Here is a 13,663-nt window from a genome sequence, read left to right as displayed (position 1 = left end):
CAAGTAGGGAAGGGCACAGTGTAGCTGAGTCCAGCCTCCCAGAAGAGGACCAAGGGCAAGAGGGGGTGACATAGATGTTTATCCCTTGGAGCAGGAGGCAGGAGCAGAAGGGACTCAAATCTTATGCCCCTTCTTTCCCTGAGTATGGAGTTATGACAAGGAGAAACATGACCAAGAAAATGGAACCACAGCCACCCCGGGGTGCTGCCGCTCCTTCTAGGGTCTTCGTGGTCACGGAGACTGCACTTTGTAGCGTTGTGGGTGGAAAGTACGGCTTGCGTACTCGCCTTCCAGGGCTGAGTTTCAGGTACATGCTGGATGCGTGCACACTTCTGAGTCACACAGGAACTGTGATCTCCCTCTGACTGACAGGACCTGCAGGTTGGGGTTGGCTTGTGACAGGCTAGGGAACATTGTGATATGGGACTTCCCGGCGTTCTCACACATTTGTCATCTGCTATTGCCACCTACACGACACTGGTACCATTTATTGCCACTGAGAGTGCACTGGAACCAGTTTGCAAGTCAGAGGGCATTAAAGCGCCTCTGGCATTTAGAGGGCATGAGTCCAGCCAGGAGGGCCATCTCCTGTAATGCATGAACAGTTTGCACAAAGGAGAATTACTCCACTCAAAACGCCAGCCGCAGTATTGTTCAAACCCCAGAGGAGATGTATCCAGACCTCTGCTTGTCCCTACTGGGCCAGGAGCCACTACCTCCCTACAGCATAAGCCCAGTGGAGCAACCCTGGAGGTTAGTTAGCCCTTCCTCTTCTCCAGCTACAGTTGGTCTCCCACTGTTTACCTGGGATGAAAGGGAGTACTGTCCCAGTGGCCACATTCATTCACCTGAGAACGGGCCACGGTGGCCCCGGGGCCTGCTCTGGACAGGGCTGTCCTCACTCTTGGTCTTCCAGCCTGCAGATCAGCCTTGGAGATGTCATGAAGAACAGAGTGGTGGATGAGGTAGGGATGGCACACCCAGCCCCGGGGTTTCCAGGGACACCCTGTCAGTGTACAGCTCTAGCATGTCACTTCAGTCATCTGGCCCTGGGCTGCACACATGTCCATTCCCAGGGATGAGAGCTGGGTGAGGTCCAGATGGCTCCGGGAACCCCCCTCTGGCTGGAGTTAGAGGTTTCCCTGGGAAATACCTGTGGGATAAGGGAACTCAGCAAGGGAGTCACATCATAAGGAAGGGAGGCTGGGGAGGGGTTCACAATCCCAAAGTGTAGGATTTTTCTCCCCACAGCTTCTAATCCCTCTGAGCCTCTCTCTGGGTTGGCTAATCTTCCCCCACCCCTGAGTCTCGAAACTATAGCCCCCAAATTGTCTGCAGCCCATCTCCATCCTTGAACTTGTCTTTCCTTCTCCTGACCACAGTGGTTTGTCCTGAATGACACGACCAGTGGGAGGCTGCACCTGAGGCTGGAGTGGCTCTCACTACTCACTGACCCAGAAGCGCTGGAGGTGAGCGGGTGTCAGTGGCTCCCTAGCAGACAGGACTGTCATAGGAGACTCAGGTAGAGGAGGGGAAGGAAGAGAGTCCACTTTTGCCTCATGGTTCAAATAGAGACAGGAAAGGAGACAGCCCCCAACACTTGTCCCTCTTGTGTGCAGGTAGAGGTGAGGAAGGAAGGGACCCCCATTTGTTGCTGTCTCCCAGAGAACATGTCACCCCGGCTCTTCTCTCCACCAAGGCAGCTCCTCATCTCTCAGCAAAGACGGGGTCCTTGGAGCTCTGTGTCAGGGCCTGTCCCCCGATTTCATAGTGACATCTACTTTTGTCTAACTTGAAGCTATCCTGCTGCAGATGTGTTTGTTCTCGGCCAGCATAAAGCTAGGTTGTTATGTTAGCATGAGGATGGGCAGATGCCTTCTGCCCTGAGTAGACTTCTCCAAAACCTGCCTGTCTCCTCATTCTGGGAGTATTCAGTGAGAGCTGTGTCTGTTTGCAGAACGATAGTGGCCTCTCCACTGCCATCCTCGTGGTCTTCTTAGAAAATGCCTGCAACCTGCCGGTGAGTCCTGGTGGACATGGGCCTTAAGCTCAGCAGTGTCAACCGTGCATGTGCTTTAACCCCATTCTTGTGCTGCAGAGAAACCCTTTTGACTATCTGAACGGTGAATATCGAGCCAAAAAACTCTCCAGGTTTGTCAAAGTAAGTGAACACAGCCGAGGACCTGACTCTTCCCCTGAAGTGACTATAGCCTGGCCTGCCTGTCACGTAGCCTCGGCTCACCCGGTCTACGGGGCAAGGTCCTAGGCTTGGCACTTTATTCTCAGTCGTCATTACCCCGGAGCCCCATAGTAATGTATTCGGGTTTTCTTGTTGTCAAGAGTGGGTGCTGTTACAGAAAAGGATGCAGAGGGTGGAGGGCCTGGGCCTGGGCAGAGTGGTAGGTGGAGCTTGTTCCAGTTCTGGCCTCTGCTCTGCAGCCTGCGTCCCTAGCCAGGGTGGTCTCACACAGGACCCATGCCCTAGTGCAGCCCTCGATGCCAGGAAGCCTACTCCCCAACAGGAGACATTGGCTACCCTACGACCTGACGACATACCTTGGGGGAGGGCGGATGGAGAGGGATAGGCTGTCTTGGGCCCATCCCTGAGACACTGTGGCTCCCCCTACAGAATAAGGCCAGCAGAGACCCTTCCTCATATGTCAAGCTATCTGTGGGCAAGAAGACCTTTACCAGTAAGGTAAGACAGGCACTATGCAGGCCTGAGGTGAGGAAATGGAGCTCCTACCCCTTTTAAGGAGAGACAGGAGAAAGGGCGATTTCTCGTGCTGAATGCTCAAAAGGCCTTTGAATCCCTTCCCTATGTGACAAGTGACTCCACCGAGGACAGGCCGGCAGAATTAGGGTTTACCTTGAGCATGGTGTGAAGCCATGCCCTTCTGCTACACTGACTGTCCCCGAGTTCCTCGGCAGCTGTGGCCACGATGAGCGCGTGTCCACCTGGCCCTCAGAGGATCTCGCCCTTTCTGTTCTCAGACCTGTCCCCACAGCAAGGACCCCGTGTGGAGCCAGGTGTTCTCCTTCTTTGTGCACAGCGTGGCGGCTGAGCAGCTCTGCCTCAAGGTTTGTTTGAAGCTGGGCTCTGTGGACAGTTGGGAAGATTCTAGGCCAAGGGCAGGAGAGTTGTCTGTGTGCCTTGGGCAGTTCCCGCAGTCGGCCCCATAGTGTGTGGGAGGGTTTGAGGCCCTACTAGCTCTCAGTCCCTTGAGTTGGTGCCCAAGGTCACCACTCTGGAGACTGTGGGAAGCCAAACGGTTTGCTCTCTTAGTTCCTTCAGTACAAATGATCTTTACAGTCTCACAGTACCAGGGTCCTGTGCTAGAGTCTAATATTTACAAAAGTTCTGCAGAATTACCTTTTCACACAAGCAAATACAGGCTAAAGCAACGATCTGCCGAAGAGCTCATGGCAACAAGTGGTGAAGCTGGGTGAGATCTTTGTGGAGCCTTTAACTAAGCCTAAACGTTCTGTCATACAACAGCACAAAAGCCCCCCTGGTCCTGAGGCCAGACTAGCCTCATGCACACCATCATCACCTCTACTCTGATCACTCTTCCCCAGATTCTCAGCAGGTACAAGGTCTGGCCTGTTTCCACTCCTGCCAGATACTAATTGCTCCATAGTCCATACTTACTGGAGTAAGCCCAGACGCACCAGCACCAGCTAACAGTGGTAGCAAGGTGGACTTAGCTCCCCTAATTTTGCGACTGGCCCATGCCCAGGTGCTGGATGATGAGCTGGAGTGTGCTCTGGGGGTGCTGGAGTTTCCCCTGTGCCAGATCCTCTCCTGTGCTGACCTCACCCTTGAACAGTGCTTCCAGCTGGATCACTCAGGCCTGGACAGCCTCATCTCCATGAGGCTGGTGCTTCGGGTAAGTATCTCCTATCTTGGTGGGTAAGGGTGGGGTAGAACAGGTCCCAGCCCTGAGCATCTGTTGACTGTAAAAGCCAGGAGAGAGGTCTATGTTGTCATCTACTCACTGGGTCACTGCATCACAGATGGCCTTAAGGAACGAGAACGTAGCAGGCTAAGTACACAGTAGGATAGCGGGTTAAGTACAGACTTAAATGATCTCAAGGGGATTATCAACTTTGCTGAGAGTTTCGGTTCCACAGGAATGTATCTACTCTTGTTGCTTCAAACACTGCCTCTCCCATTCCTTTCATCCTTCCTCCTGGAACTTCCATGCATGCCTTTTTCTGTCCTTGGTCTATGCCACCACACTGACTGGTCTCCACACTCCAGGCCTTTCCTTCCCTTCCGGGCTAATTTCCTCAGAGCCATCATCCTAATCGCAATGTTTGCCTTACTGTTTGTTAGTGTGGCTCTTATTCCAACAGTGATTTTATTTTCATCTTCATTTCACCCCTTCCAAACCCACCTGGTCTTTTTCATGCCTACCTTCCCACCCCATCTTTAGTCATTTGAAATGTTGACATTGTAATCCGTAGATTCTGTTGTCTGAAGATCTTGGTTTGGGAGTAAATTTTTTCCCACAGTACATGGATAATGTGATTATCACGAAAAAGTTTGAGGGAGGTACATGTTACACACCCATAATACCCAGTCTTCGTATTATGACCCCCCCCCCAAAGGTATTGGGAATAAATTTTGCTATTTAGCTTGTCTTGTGTTTTCAGGGTGACTATTCTGTGGCTGTCAGGAAAGTGTTTAGTCTACTTGGTGGCTTAGATCAAGGCTGCTCTGCTGGAGAAGTTCAGCTTTTGTTCCAGCAAGAGTGCCACACAACATTAGAGACCTAAAAGCATTGTTATGTTAATTTTAGTGGGGGTTTTTTTTAAACCCATAGTAAGTCTGAATATGAACTGGGAACTCTTGACGACAGGCTATAGATGGTGTGTGTGTGTGGTGGTGGGGAGACCTTTCCCTATAAACAACTTTGTCGTCTGCCTCCAGTTCTTACGTGTGGGGGAACGAGAGCTAGGAAGCCCATACACCGGACCCGATGCTCTAAAAAAAGGTCCTCTGTTCGTCAAGAAGGTGGACACCAACCAGGGTTGTAAAGCCCCAACCCTGAAAGAAGACCTTACAGATGTGACAAGCATCTTGAACCCTGCCTCTTACATCAAGGGAGCCTCCAAGAGCACTGATAACATCAGTGTGGCCACCAAAGCCCCAGAACCTAAGCCTGAGCCCCAGGAGACAGGCCTGGAGCCCAAAGGCAAGGACGGTGCCACAGGGCTCTGTGAGTCCCTGGGAAGGAAGAAGAACCCAGCTACTACCTTCCTGACTGTCCCAGGCCCGCACTCGCCAGGGCCTATCAAGTCACCCAGACCCATGAGCCGCCCTGCCTTTCCATTCGCATGGCCACTCACGAGGGTGGCTCCCAGCATGTCCTCACTCAACTCCCTGGCCTCTTCCTGCTTTGACTTGACAGATGTCAGCTTCAACACTGAGTATGCACCTCTCCGCTCCATCTTGTCTAAAATAACTTGCATGGAAAGTAGATAGGAAAGTACAGACCTGCTCACATTCAAGTTTCTCACAGAAATGTTTACAAGAGGCAGCTCGGACTAATAGGAAGAGCACAGGGTGAGGGGAGAGGTCTACTGTGGGCTTATGGCTCTGGCTACATAGACTTCAGTGTTAGGGTCCCGTCCATAGAAGCGCTTCCTGGATTCTAAGTATAGTGGGCTAACACGAAAGTTTAGAATATGAACTTACATGATAAGGGCCTGCCATGTATTCAGTGGTTCCTATGGACTTAGCATGTTATCTGATCTAACTCGATCTTAATAACCCTGCACGACAGAAGAGACCATTATACAACCCCAATTCCCATAAGCAACCACGACATAAGGGGCTAGTTCCCTCCAGGGTCGGCCATGCTTTCTACTGAGAATTAAGATAATTACACTGAATGCTGGGCAGAACCCCGAAGAGAATTACTGACTCCGATGAGTCTGTGTTCCTCACATAGGACATTCTTCTCTGACTTTGGGTGAAGGGGAGAGGGACAATTCTGACAGTGACAGAACCCTTTTCTTTTTTAACAGATCTGGGGACTGCAGGCTGCGACGGCTGGGTGAGATTCAGCTCACAGTGCGCTATGTGTGTCTTCGACACTGTCTCAGGGTGCTAGTCAACGGCTGCAGGTAAAGAGGCTCTGCGACCAGGGAGGTCCCTTGGAAGGGTCAGGTGACCATATAGAAGGAGTGCTTAGGGTGATGGCAAGAGCATGTCCTCCTAAGTGACATTTGAGGACCCATAGGGCATGGGTGGCAGGGTATGTTGAGTGGCCCTTCTCTGAGTACTGGTGGGGTCAACAGGGCTTTGCTCAGACACCTCTGAACTCTACTGTCTTGGGGTGGCCAATGCCAAGTAGGTCTTCCTAAGCAGGAACTACCAACTTTCTTAGGTACAAAGTACTTGGTTACATCCTAGACAGCACAACATGTGTGTTCAAAACCACAGCTGGTATCCTGCTTTAATTGTGCAGGCGTTTGCCTTGCATTTGTGCAGAGTACAGAGAATTTTAATCCTCAGGCCCATCTACTCCCCAGTGGCTCGTACAGCCTCCTCCCAAATGAGTACTTTCCATGTGTAAGAACCAGGAACTCCGTTTCTCTGCACATCAGAAACTTGACACCCTGCACCAGCAGTGGCGCTGATCCCTATGTCCGCATCTACCTGTTGCCAGAGAGGAGATGGGCGAGTCGGAAGAAGACCTCGGTAAAGCAGAAGACCCTGGAACCCCTATTCGATGAGACGTGAGTAGGGCAGCACTTAGCAAACCTCAGTCATTTGCACTGAGTACCAAGGTGATGTGTTGGAGCTTGCCAGATATGGGGGAGGGGAGGACACCAGGCTAGGTGACTTCATGAAGCCCCATATACTTTTCAGTGGGAAAAAGGGCCACTAGGGCAATTTACCCCAGAATGTGATCAAGTGCTCACACTTGCTGTCGACGGTGGATGGTACATTCTCTCTCTCAGTTCTTTTGCCTGTCTTCCCTCCCATAACATAACCAAGTTGGCAGATGAAAGACATCCTTTCTATCATCCACATCTTTGAGGACAAAACTGATAGGCAGGTTGTAAGCACATGTATTGCTTTTAAGAAATTCAGTTGTCCTTTAAAAAATTTTTATGTGTATATTCCACATGTACAGTAGTGCCTTCAAAGTCCAGAAGAGGGTGTTGGACCCTCCCAAGCTTCAATTACAGATGGCCTTGAGCCACTTGATGTGGGTGCTGGGAACTGAGCTCCAAGCCTCTGCAAGAGGAGCCAGTGATCTTGGCCACTGAGCTGTTGTGTCCGCCTCTGCTTTGCAGCCCTAAGAGAAGACATTTCCAGCCAGGTTGGACACAGGACTCTTTTCCTCTTGTTTTAGTCAATCATAACTACTCCAAAAGGCTGAAACTGAGTCCTCTTTGGTCTATGTCTATCCTCATCAACAAAGTAGTCCAACAATTCACTGAACACCATGCCAGGCACACCATCCTCTAGCTACAGAGTGGGTACCACCTTGAAGGAGAACTCTGCAAGTTATACAAAGATGCCAAAATGGTTACAGCAGAACATGAGAGAGTTTAACAAGATGAAAGCCAGGGTTATCTGAAGGCAGATGAACAGACCTCAGCATAAAGAGAAACCTACCAGTGAGGTTAGTTACAGGTTCCCCTGGGGAGCCATGAAAAGGCTAGGACACAGTCAACTATTTTCTGTGCAGCTCCAGTAAGCATAGTCCATGAGCATCCGGGTTACCATGGTAGACCAGGTTGGGGTGAGGTGTTCCTCTGAGCAGGTGCAGATGAGGGGGGCAGCACTGTCAGTGGAGTCGGGACACAATGTGACACACTGAACAGCACCCCTCTGAGAGGGCCTCTCAGGCAGTCTCTTGACACTGCCTGCATCTGGAGACAGCTCACCTGTGATGAAGATGCACAGAAAGCCTGGGAGCCCGGGCTGACTCTGTTGCTTTTAAGTTGACAGCTCTTGCTTTGGTGGAAAGTGGAAGACCACGAGCTATGACTTCAACAGAAGTTACTGCACGCCAACCTCATTTTTAATGTTTTGACTTTTAAAGGTTTGAATTTTTTGTTCCCATGGGAGAAGTACAGAAGAGGTCACTGGATGTTGCAGTGAAAAACAGTAGACCTCTCGGCTCACACAGAAGGAAGGAGCTGGGGAAAGTGAGTAGCCGCGTTTCCCTGTTCCTAACACTGCTGGTTCATTCTGGCTCTTACTAGAACCGACCCTAAGGAGGGCAGCCTCCTTGAAGGGTGTTTTGTTTTCATATTCTTCAGACCTGATGGAGAAATATAACTTAGTACAGACATTATTTTAACAACCTTGCGAATATCCAAATCAATATTCCCTAAGTTTGTTACATCTACTCACACATAGGTATTACCTATTGTTTTTTATAAATAGGTCATTAAATAAAACTTGGATTGCATTAGGTCAAGGTTTCTGTTAAGAGGAGATGTAATTCCAGGAGTGTACCAGGAGGACTCCTGCATGGCAGTTCAGAACTGCACTTCTGTTTTCAACAATGACTGTCTGTGCTCATCTCTGCAATGCCTACTTCTATGAAAATGACAGTAAACATCAACGTTAAATTATCTGTACTTCTTGAAGGTAGTCTTTGAATATCTTAAATTCATGTTCCAAACAGGAACAGCTTTTACGTTGTTTGAGACAGGGTCTCACTAGGTAGCTCTGGCTGGCCTAGAACTCAGTATGTAGACCAGGCTGGCCTCGAACTTAGTGTTCCACTGGCCACTGCCTCCCAAGTGCTGAAGTGCTGGGTATGGAATAGCTCTTTCTAAAACTCTGAGGCCAGTGTCTACACTCTGTCTGGAGAGGCTTCTCCCCGGGAAGGGACGGGAAAGACCCCATCCCTAGCTGAGGAGCTACTGGCAGTGACCAGCTGCTGGGGGAGAGGTAATTCTGGAGCAGGGCCGTTGGTAGGCTGCCACACTGTGCACACACGAACAAAACCCACTGAATCCAGTTAGTAATTAACAATAGAGACACGAAGGTGGAATGCGAACACTGCAGTGCTCTAGTGGAAGCTGGGGGAGGGGAAATATAGATACAATTATACTCAAAGAATAATTAAAAATATTACCCTGCTAGAAACTGGAACCTTCACGCTCAGCCAACTTCGCCCCAGAACATAGTTATGGAAAGCACTGACTGTTTGTCATTACTCAGGTGCTGATTGACTTATCAAAACAGGATCTGATTAAGGGCTTTTCACAGTGGTAAGTGTGCCTTTTCCTTCTTCCCTTTATCACTGTCAACATGTAAGACACCGTCTCAGACAGCTGCCCTGGACCCCAGAGTTCTTTGCCTTTCAGTATTACTCAGATGCTTTTCCTTAGGTGTTAAAGACTGTAGGTCTGCCTGCAGCCCACTGTAACTGTAGCACTGTCCCTGGCTTCTGCTGTCTCCACAGAGGCCTGATGCTTGTCTTGTTGCAGCCCCAGTTCTCACTACTAACACACTCCAAACCCATTCTTACAGGTATGAACTGACTCCAGACGGACAGCCCAGAAGCTGACAATGACCTCTTATGTCCTGTGTTAGAAAGTGAATCTGTGTATTTTTGTCATTTAAATCAGAACATTTGAAGGAAGTATATATTGTATGAACTCTTAACTACATGATACTACATGGGTAGTAGAAGAAGGTCGTGTAAAAGCAGGAACTATTCCTGTTAATTTGGATTAATTCAAATCCGCAAAGAAACGGTGGCATTTGTAGCTAAGGAGGCACCAAAACCTCAGTATTGACTTCTCACGTTGGTAAGTAACCTGTGCCTGTCTCCAACACAGGGTTGTGGCAGAGGAAGCCTGTTTAGGGCATGTACCAGCAGTCCTGGGCAGGTATCAACCACAGGAGGGCACTCTTTTGTGAACTAAAAAGCATCCAAAACCCAGAGCTACCACTGCCAAAGCCCCCCCCCTGGTTGCCCCCTGTGATGCTGTAAGCCTGCCTTGGCCCTGGTTCTGATTTGGAGCTGTGGTGTATGTTCCTAGGGGCAACAGTGCTAAGAGTGATATCCTTAAGTAAATGCTCTGGGAAAGCCGAGGCACAAACCTCTGGTATGCGGCATTATTTCCATAGGAAAATTTGAGCCCAGCCCCAAAACAAGGTTCGTGTCTGAACCCTGGGTTCAGGAGGCTACAGCACAGCCACCTCCTAGGAGGAATGGTGGGGCCTTTTTGTATTTCTGTTAGGCAAGTTTGAGACTTAGTCCTGCTGTTGTAAGAAACTGATGGGTCTCCCAAATATACATGTTAAGAGGAAAAAATATGGACACTGTGTATTTAAGCAAGTGCCTTTTACACATTTCAGTTTGTAAGACCAGATAGACTTTTGTTCTCTGTGTTTCTAGAGTGACGATCACCCATTCAGACCACACTCCCTGTCATCTTCTATAGTGCTTTTCCTTTTTATTATTATTCCGTGTAGGATGTGAGCAGGTGCAAAACACCTATGGATACATAGGTTCTGGGCGGGCTTGTGCAACAGATGACCTTTAGCCATCTCCGATGTTCTTCTAAAGAATGCTACCGAGTGGGCATGGTGGCAAATGTCTTTAGTCCCAGCTCTGGGAGGCTCAGGCAAGTGGCTCTCTGTGGGTTCAGGCCAGCCAAGGCTACAAAGTATGACTGACTCTCAAAAACAAAACAACAAAAATTGGCAATGTTCTACTGGGCATGGTGGCCCACACCGGTAATCCCAGCACTTGGAGGCCGAGGTGGCCTGCCTCAACAACACAACTATAGTGTTCACTCTGACTTACTGTAGGGTATGTGTTATTTATTATAGACTGTAATATTCATAGCTCCAACTCACCTATCAAGTGTGAGCTGTGGTTTCTGCTGCTGCTGTACTCCTGTGCAGATGTGTGTCCATTCAGCAGCATCCTGAGGATACAAAACAGTCTACACACTGTCGTCTTTTCCAGTGGCCAGCCCACACTGGAAGTGGCCAGTCTCACTTTCCAGCTTAACAATGCTCAGTGTAGGCAGGTGGATCTCTGAGTTCAAGACCATCCTGGTCTTCAGAGTAAGTTCTGGGACAGCCAAGACTACACAGAGAAACCCTGTGTCCAAAACCAGAAGCCAATTCTTAGTGTTGTAACATTAATTTTTTTTAATGTTTACACTCTGTCTGTTAGGCCTCATACTAAGCAACTACAATATTTTGTTTGATAATGTTTTAGTTTATATCCCAGTTGAACCAGACTACCTGATGCATAATACAGATTTTGTAAATATTTCTATTTGTGTGTGTGTTTCATTTCTATTTGTGTGTGCAGAGAGAAAGAAACTAGAGGATACCCCCGCCCTTTTTTCATTGAGGTAGGATCTCTCACTAGCCAGAAACTCATCGAGTAGGCTAGATTGGCTGGCCAGCGTGAATCCTAGGGATCCAAATCTCCAACTTCCCCTGCGTTGGGAACACAAGATGCACCACCATTATCTGTTTTTAATAATAATGTGAGTTCTGGGGCTCAAACTCAGGTCCTTATATTTGCAAAACACATACTGTTCTGACTGAGCCAACAACCCCTCTGAGCTTGACATTTCTATCTTGAAGTCTCACAATAAAATATGGCCGTTGACACCCACCTCACTAATGACACTGTGATTTCCCCCTAAATAGACAAGTATGAAAATGGAAAAGCGCCAAAGAGAAAGGACTTATCATATAAATATTAGCCAGCCTAGAACTGATGGTGACAGGTGGGAAAACCTGCCACTCCCCCAAAATACATAAGGAACCTGTATATTACTTACCTTTCTGCAATAACAGAATATCATGGCCAAAGCACCTTTCAGAAGGACTCACTTTACCCAATGGTTCTAGAGAATTCCATAAGCATGGTGTAGCATGGCTACAGGCAGCAGGTGTGGTGGCAGGAACAGGAAACTAAGAGTTCACATCTTACACTGAAAGCACAAACCACCAACTACAAGTAGGTTGAGGCCTTAAACTTTCAAATCTGGATCCCAGCAAAGCACTTCCTGTAACGAGGCTGCACCTCCTAAACCATGCCACCAACTGGTGACCAAGCCTTTAAACATCTAAGCCTGTGGGGGACATTCTCATTCAAGTAGTTACACCTAGTTAGACAACAAACATGGTCAGCGTAAAAGTATCTGAGGTGAGGTTTCTAGTGATGATAAAGAGAAAACCTAGAGTACGGTACAGCATAGAGACCAAATTGTTAGCATGCACCAGAGAGGCATCACATGAGGACAAGGACCCGTTAGCAGCAGCATAGAGAACAGCTACTCTCAGCTATTAGAGCAAAGGGCCTGACAGTATACACAATCAAGCCGGTGTAAAAACACCCCTAAACTAGAAAGCTGGTTTAGAACTTGAAACCCTGTGGAGCCTTGATAGGCAAGCACAAAGCCCACACTTAGGACACTTAGGGAATGATGGTCACAAGCTGTCAGCAAGAAGGAAAACATGACATCTTAAAAGTATTCAAGTCCTCATGGGGAAAAACCCAACAGATACAGTAAAACTTAAATTATAGCCAGTCAGGATGTTATGCACCTTTAATCCCAGAACTTTGGAGACAGAAGCTGACAAATCTCTTGAGTTTAAGGACAGAATGATCTACAAAGCAAGTTCTGGGACAGCCAGGACCACACAGAGAAATCTTGTCTCAAAAAGAAAACAAAAGGGGCTGGGGATTTAGCTCAGTGGTAGAGCGCTTACCTAGGAAGCGCAAGGCCCTGGGTTCGGTCCCCAGCTCCGAAAAAAAAAAAAACCAAAAAAAAAAAAAAAAAAAAAGAAAAAGAAAACAAAAATATAAAACAAGGGCTGCAGAGATGCTTAGCAGCAAGAACATGCATTGCTCTTACAGAGACCAGGGTTCAGTTCCCAGGGCCCACACTGAGTGGCTTGCAACCACCTATCAGCTCTAGAGCAGCGGTTCTTAACCAGTGGGTCTCCGCCCCTTTGAGGTCCGTTGAGCCTTTCACAGGGGTTGCCTAAGACTGCCAGAAATAACATATTTGCATTACAATTCATAACAGTAACAAAATTACAGTTATGAAGTAGCAACAAAATGTTATGGTTGGGAGTCAGCACAACAGGAACTGTAGTAAAGGGTCAGTGTTAGGAAGGCTGAGAATCACTGCTGTAGATGAACTAATGCCCTCTACTGGACTCCATGAGCACCTGCACTCATATGCACATTCCCTGCCCCTTCCCATGTATACAATGAGAAATGCATCTTTAAAAATTCATCTACATGGATTTATGGCAGTGTTGCTGACCTGGAGGGCCTGGCTGTGGTAGCAGAGCCTGAGAGCATGAGCTCTCAGCACGAGGGTGGGCAGTTACCTTTAGCTTCGGATGGCATCCCTGAAGTAGGATTGACGTGAGGCTGTGACAACCGAGAGCAAAGGACGGCTACTGTGAGGAAAAAGAAGATGACAGCTTTTCTTCTGATGAGCGGTTTCTTTAGCTGGATGGTTTCTGGGCAGTTTACTAGTAACTCAACCTCTTGGGCTCTGCCAGCAGCCCCGGCTGTCTGTGTTAGCGACAGTCCACCATCTTAGGTTGATTAGCTCAGTGCATTGAGGAGTCCTGTGCCAGCACCCGAGGGCTGACTCAGCCCAGCACAGGTGCTTAGCCATGTTT

The 13,663-nt window shown here is 48.5% G+C and overlaps 1 protein-coding gene across 4 annotated transcripts in view; it reads left to right on the top strand.

Annotated features, from left to right (window-relative positions):
• Esyt3 (extended synaptotagmin 3) overlaps positions 1 to 11,280 on the top strand; it is a 46,870-nt gene extending 35,590 nt beyond the window's left edge. For 3 of the 4 annotated variants that reach the window (XM_063266441.1, XM_063266440.1, XM_343454.9), the window contains 13 exons: positions 917 to 965; positions 1,383 to 1,469; positions 1,958 to 2,020; positions 2,099 to 2,161; positions 2,630 to 2,698; positions 2,995 to 3,081; positions 3,741 to 3,890; positions 4,937 to 5,436; positions 6,037 to 6,135; positions 6,619 to 6,750; positions 8,070 to 8,175; positions 9,203 to 9,252; positions 9,515 to 11,280. In XM_063266441.1, the coding sequence (XP_063122511.1) occupies positions 917 to 965; positions 1,383 to 1,469; positions 1,958 to 2,020; positions 2,099 to 2,161; positions 2,630 to 2,698; positions 2,995 to 3,081; positions 3,741 to 3,890; positions 4,937 to 5,436; positions 6,037 to 6,135; positions 6,619 to 6,750; positions 8,070 to 8,175; positions 9,203 to 9,252; positions 9,515 to 9,551 (1,492 nt within the window). In that variant the 3' untranslated portion in view covers positions 9,552 to 11,280. Of the gene's footprint in view, positions 1 to 779; positions 966 to 1,382; positions 1,470 to 1,957; positions 2,021 to 2,098; positions 2,162 to 2,629; positions 2,699 to 2,994; positions 3,082 to 3,740; positions 3,891 to 4,936; positions 5,437 to 6,036; positions 6,136 to 6,618; positions 6,751 to 8,069; positions 8,176 to 9,202; positions 9,253 to 9,514 lie in introns of all 4 variants that reach the window. The other variant, XM_063266442.1, reaches the window with a different exon arrangement.
• The last annotated feature ends 2,383 nt before the right edge of the window (positions 11,281 to 13,663 follow it).

Source organism: Rattus norvegicus, chromosome 8, assembly GCF_036323735.1.
Source record: "Rattus norvegicus strain BN/NHsdMcwi chromosome 8, GRCr8, whole genome shotgun sequence".
NCBI lineage: Eukaryota > Metazoa > Chordata > Mammalia > Rodentia > Muridae > Rattus > Rattus norvegicus.
This window is presented reverse-complemented; position numbering and strand designations above follow the sequence as displayed.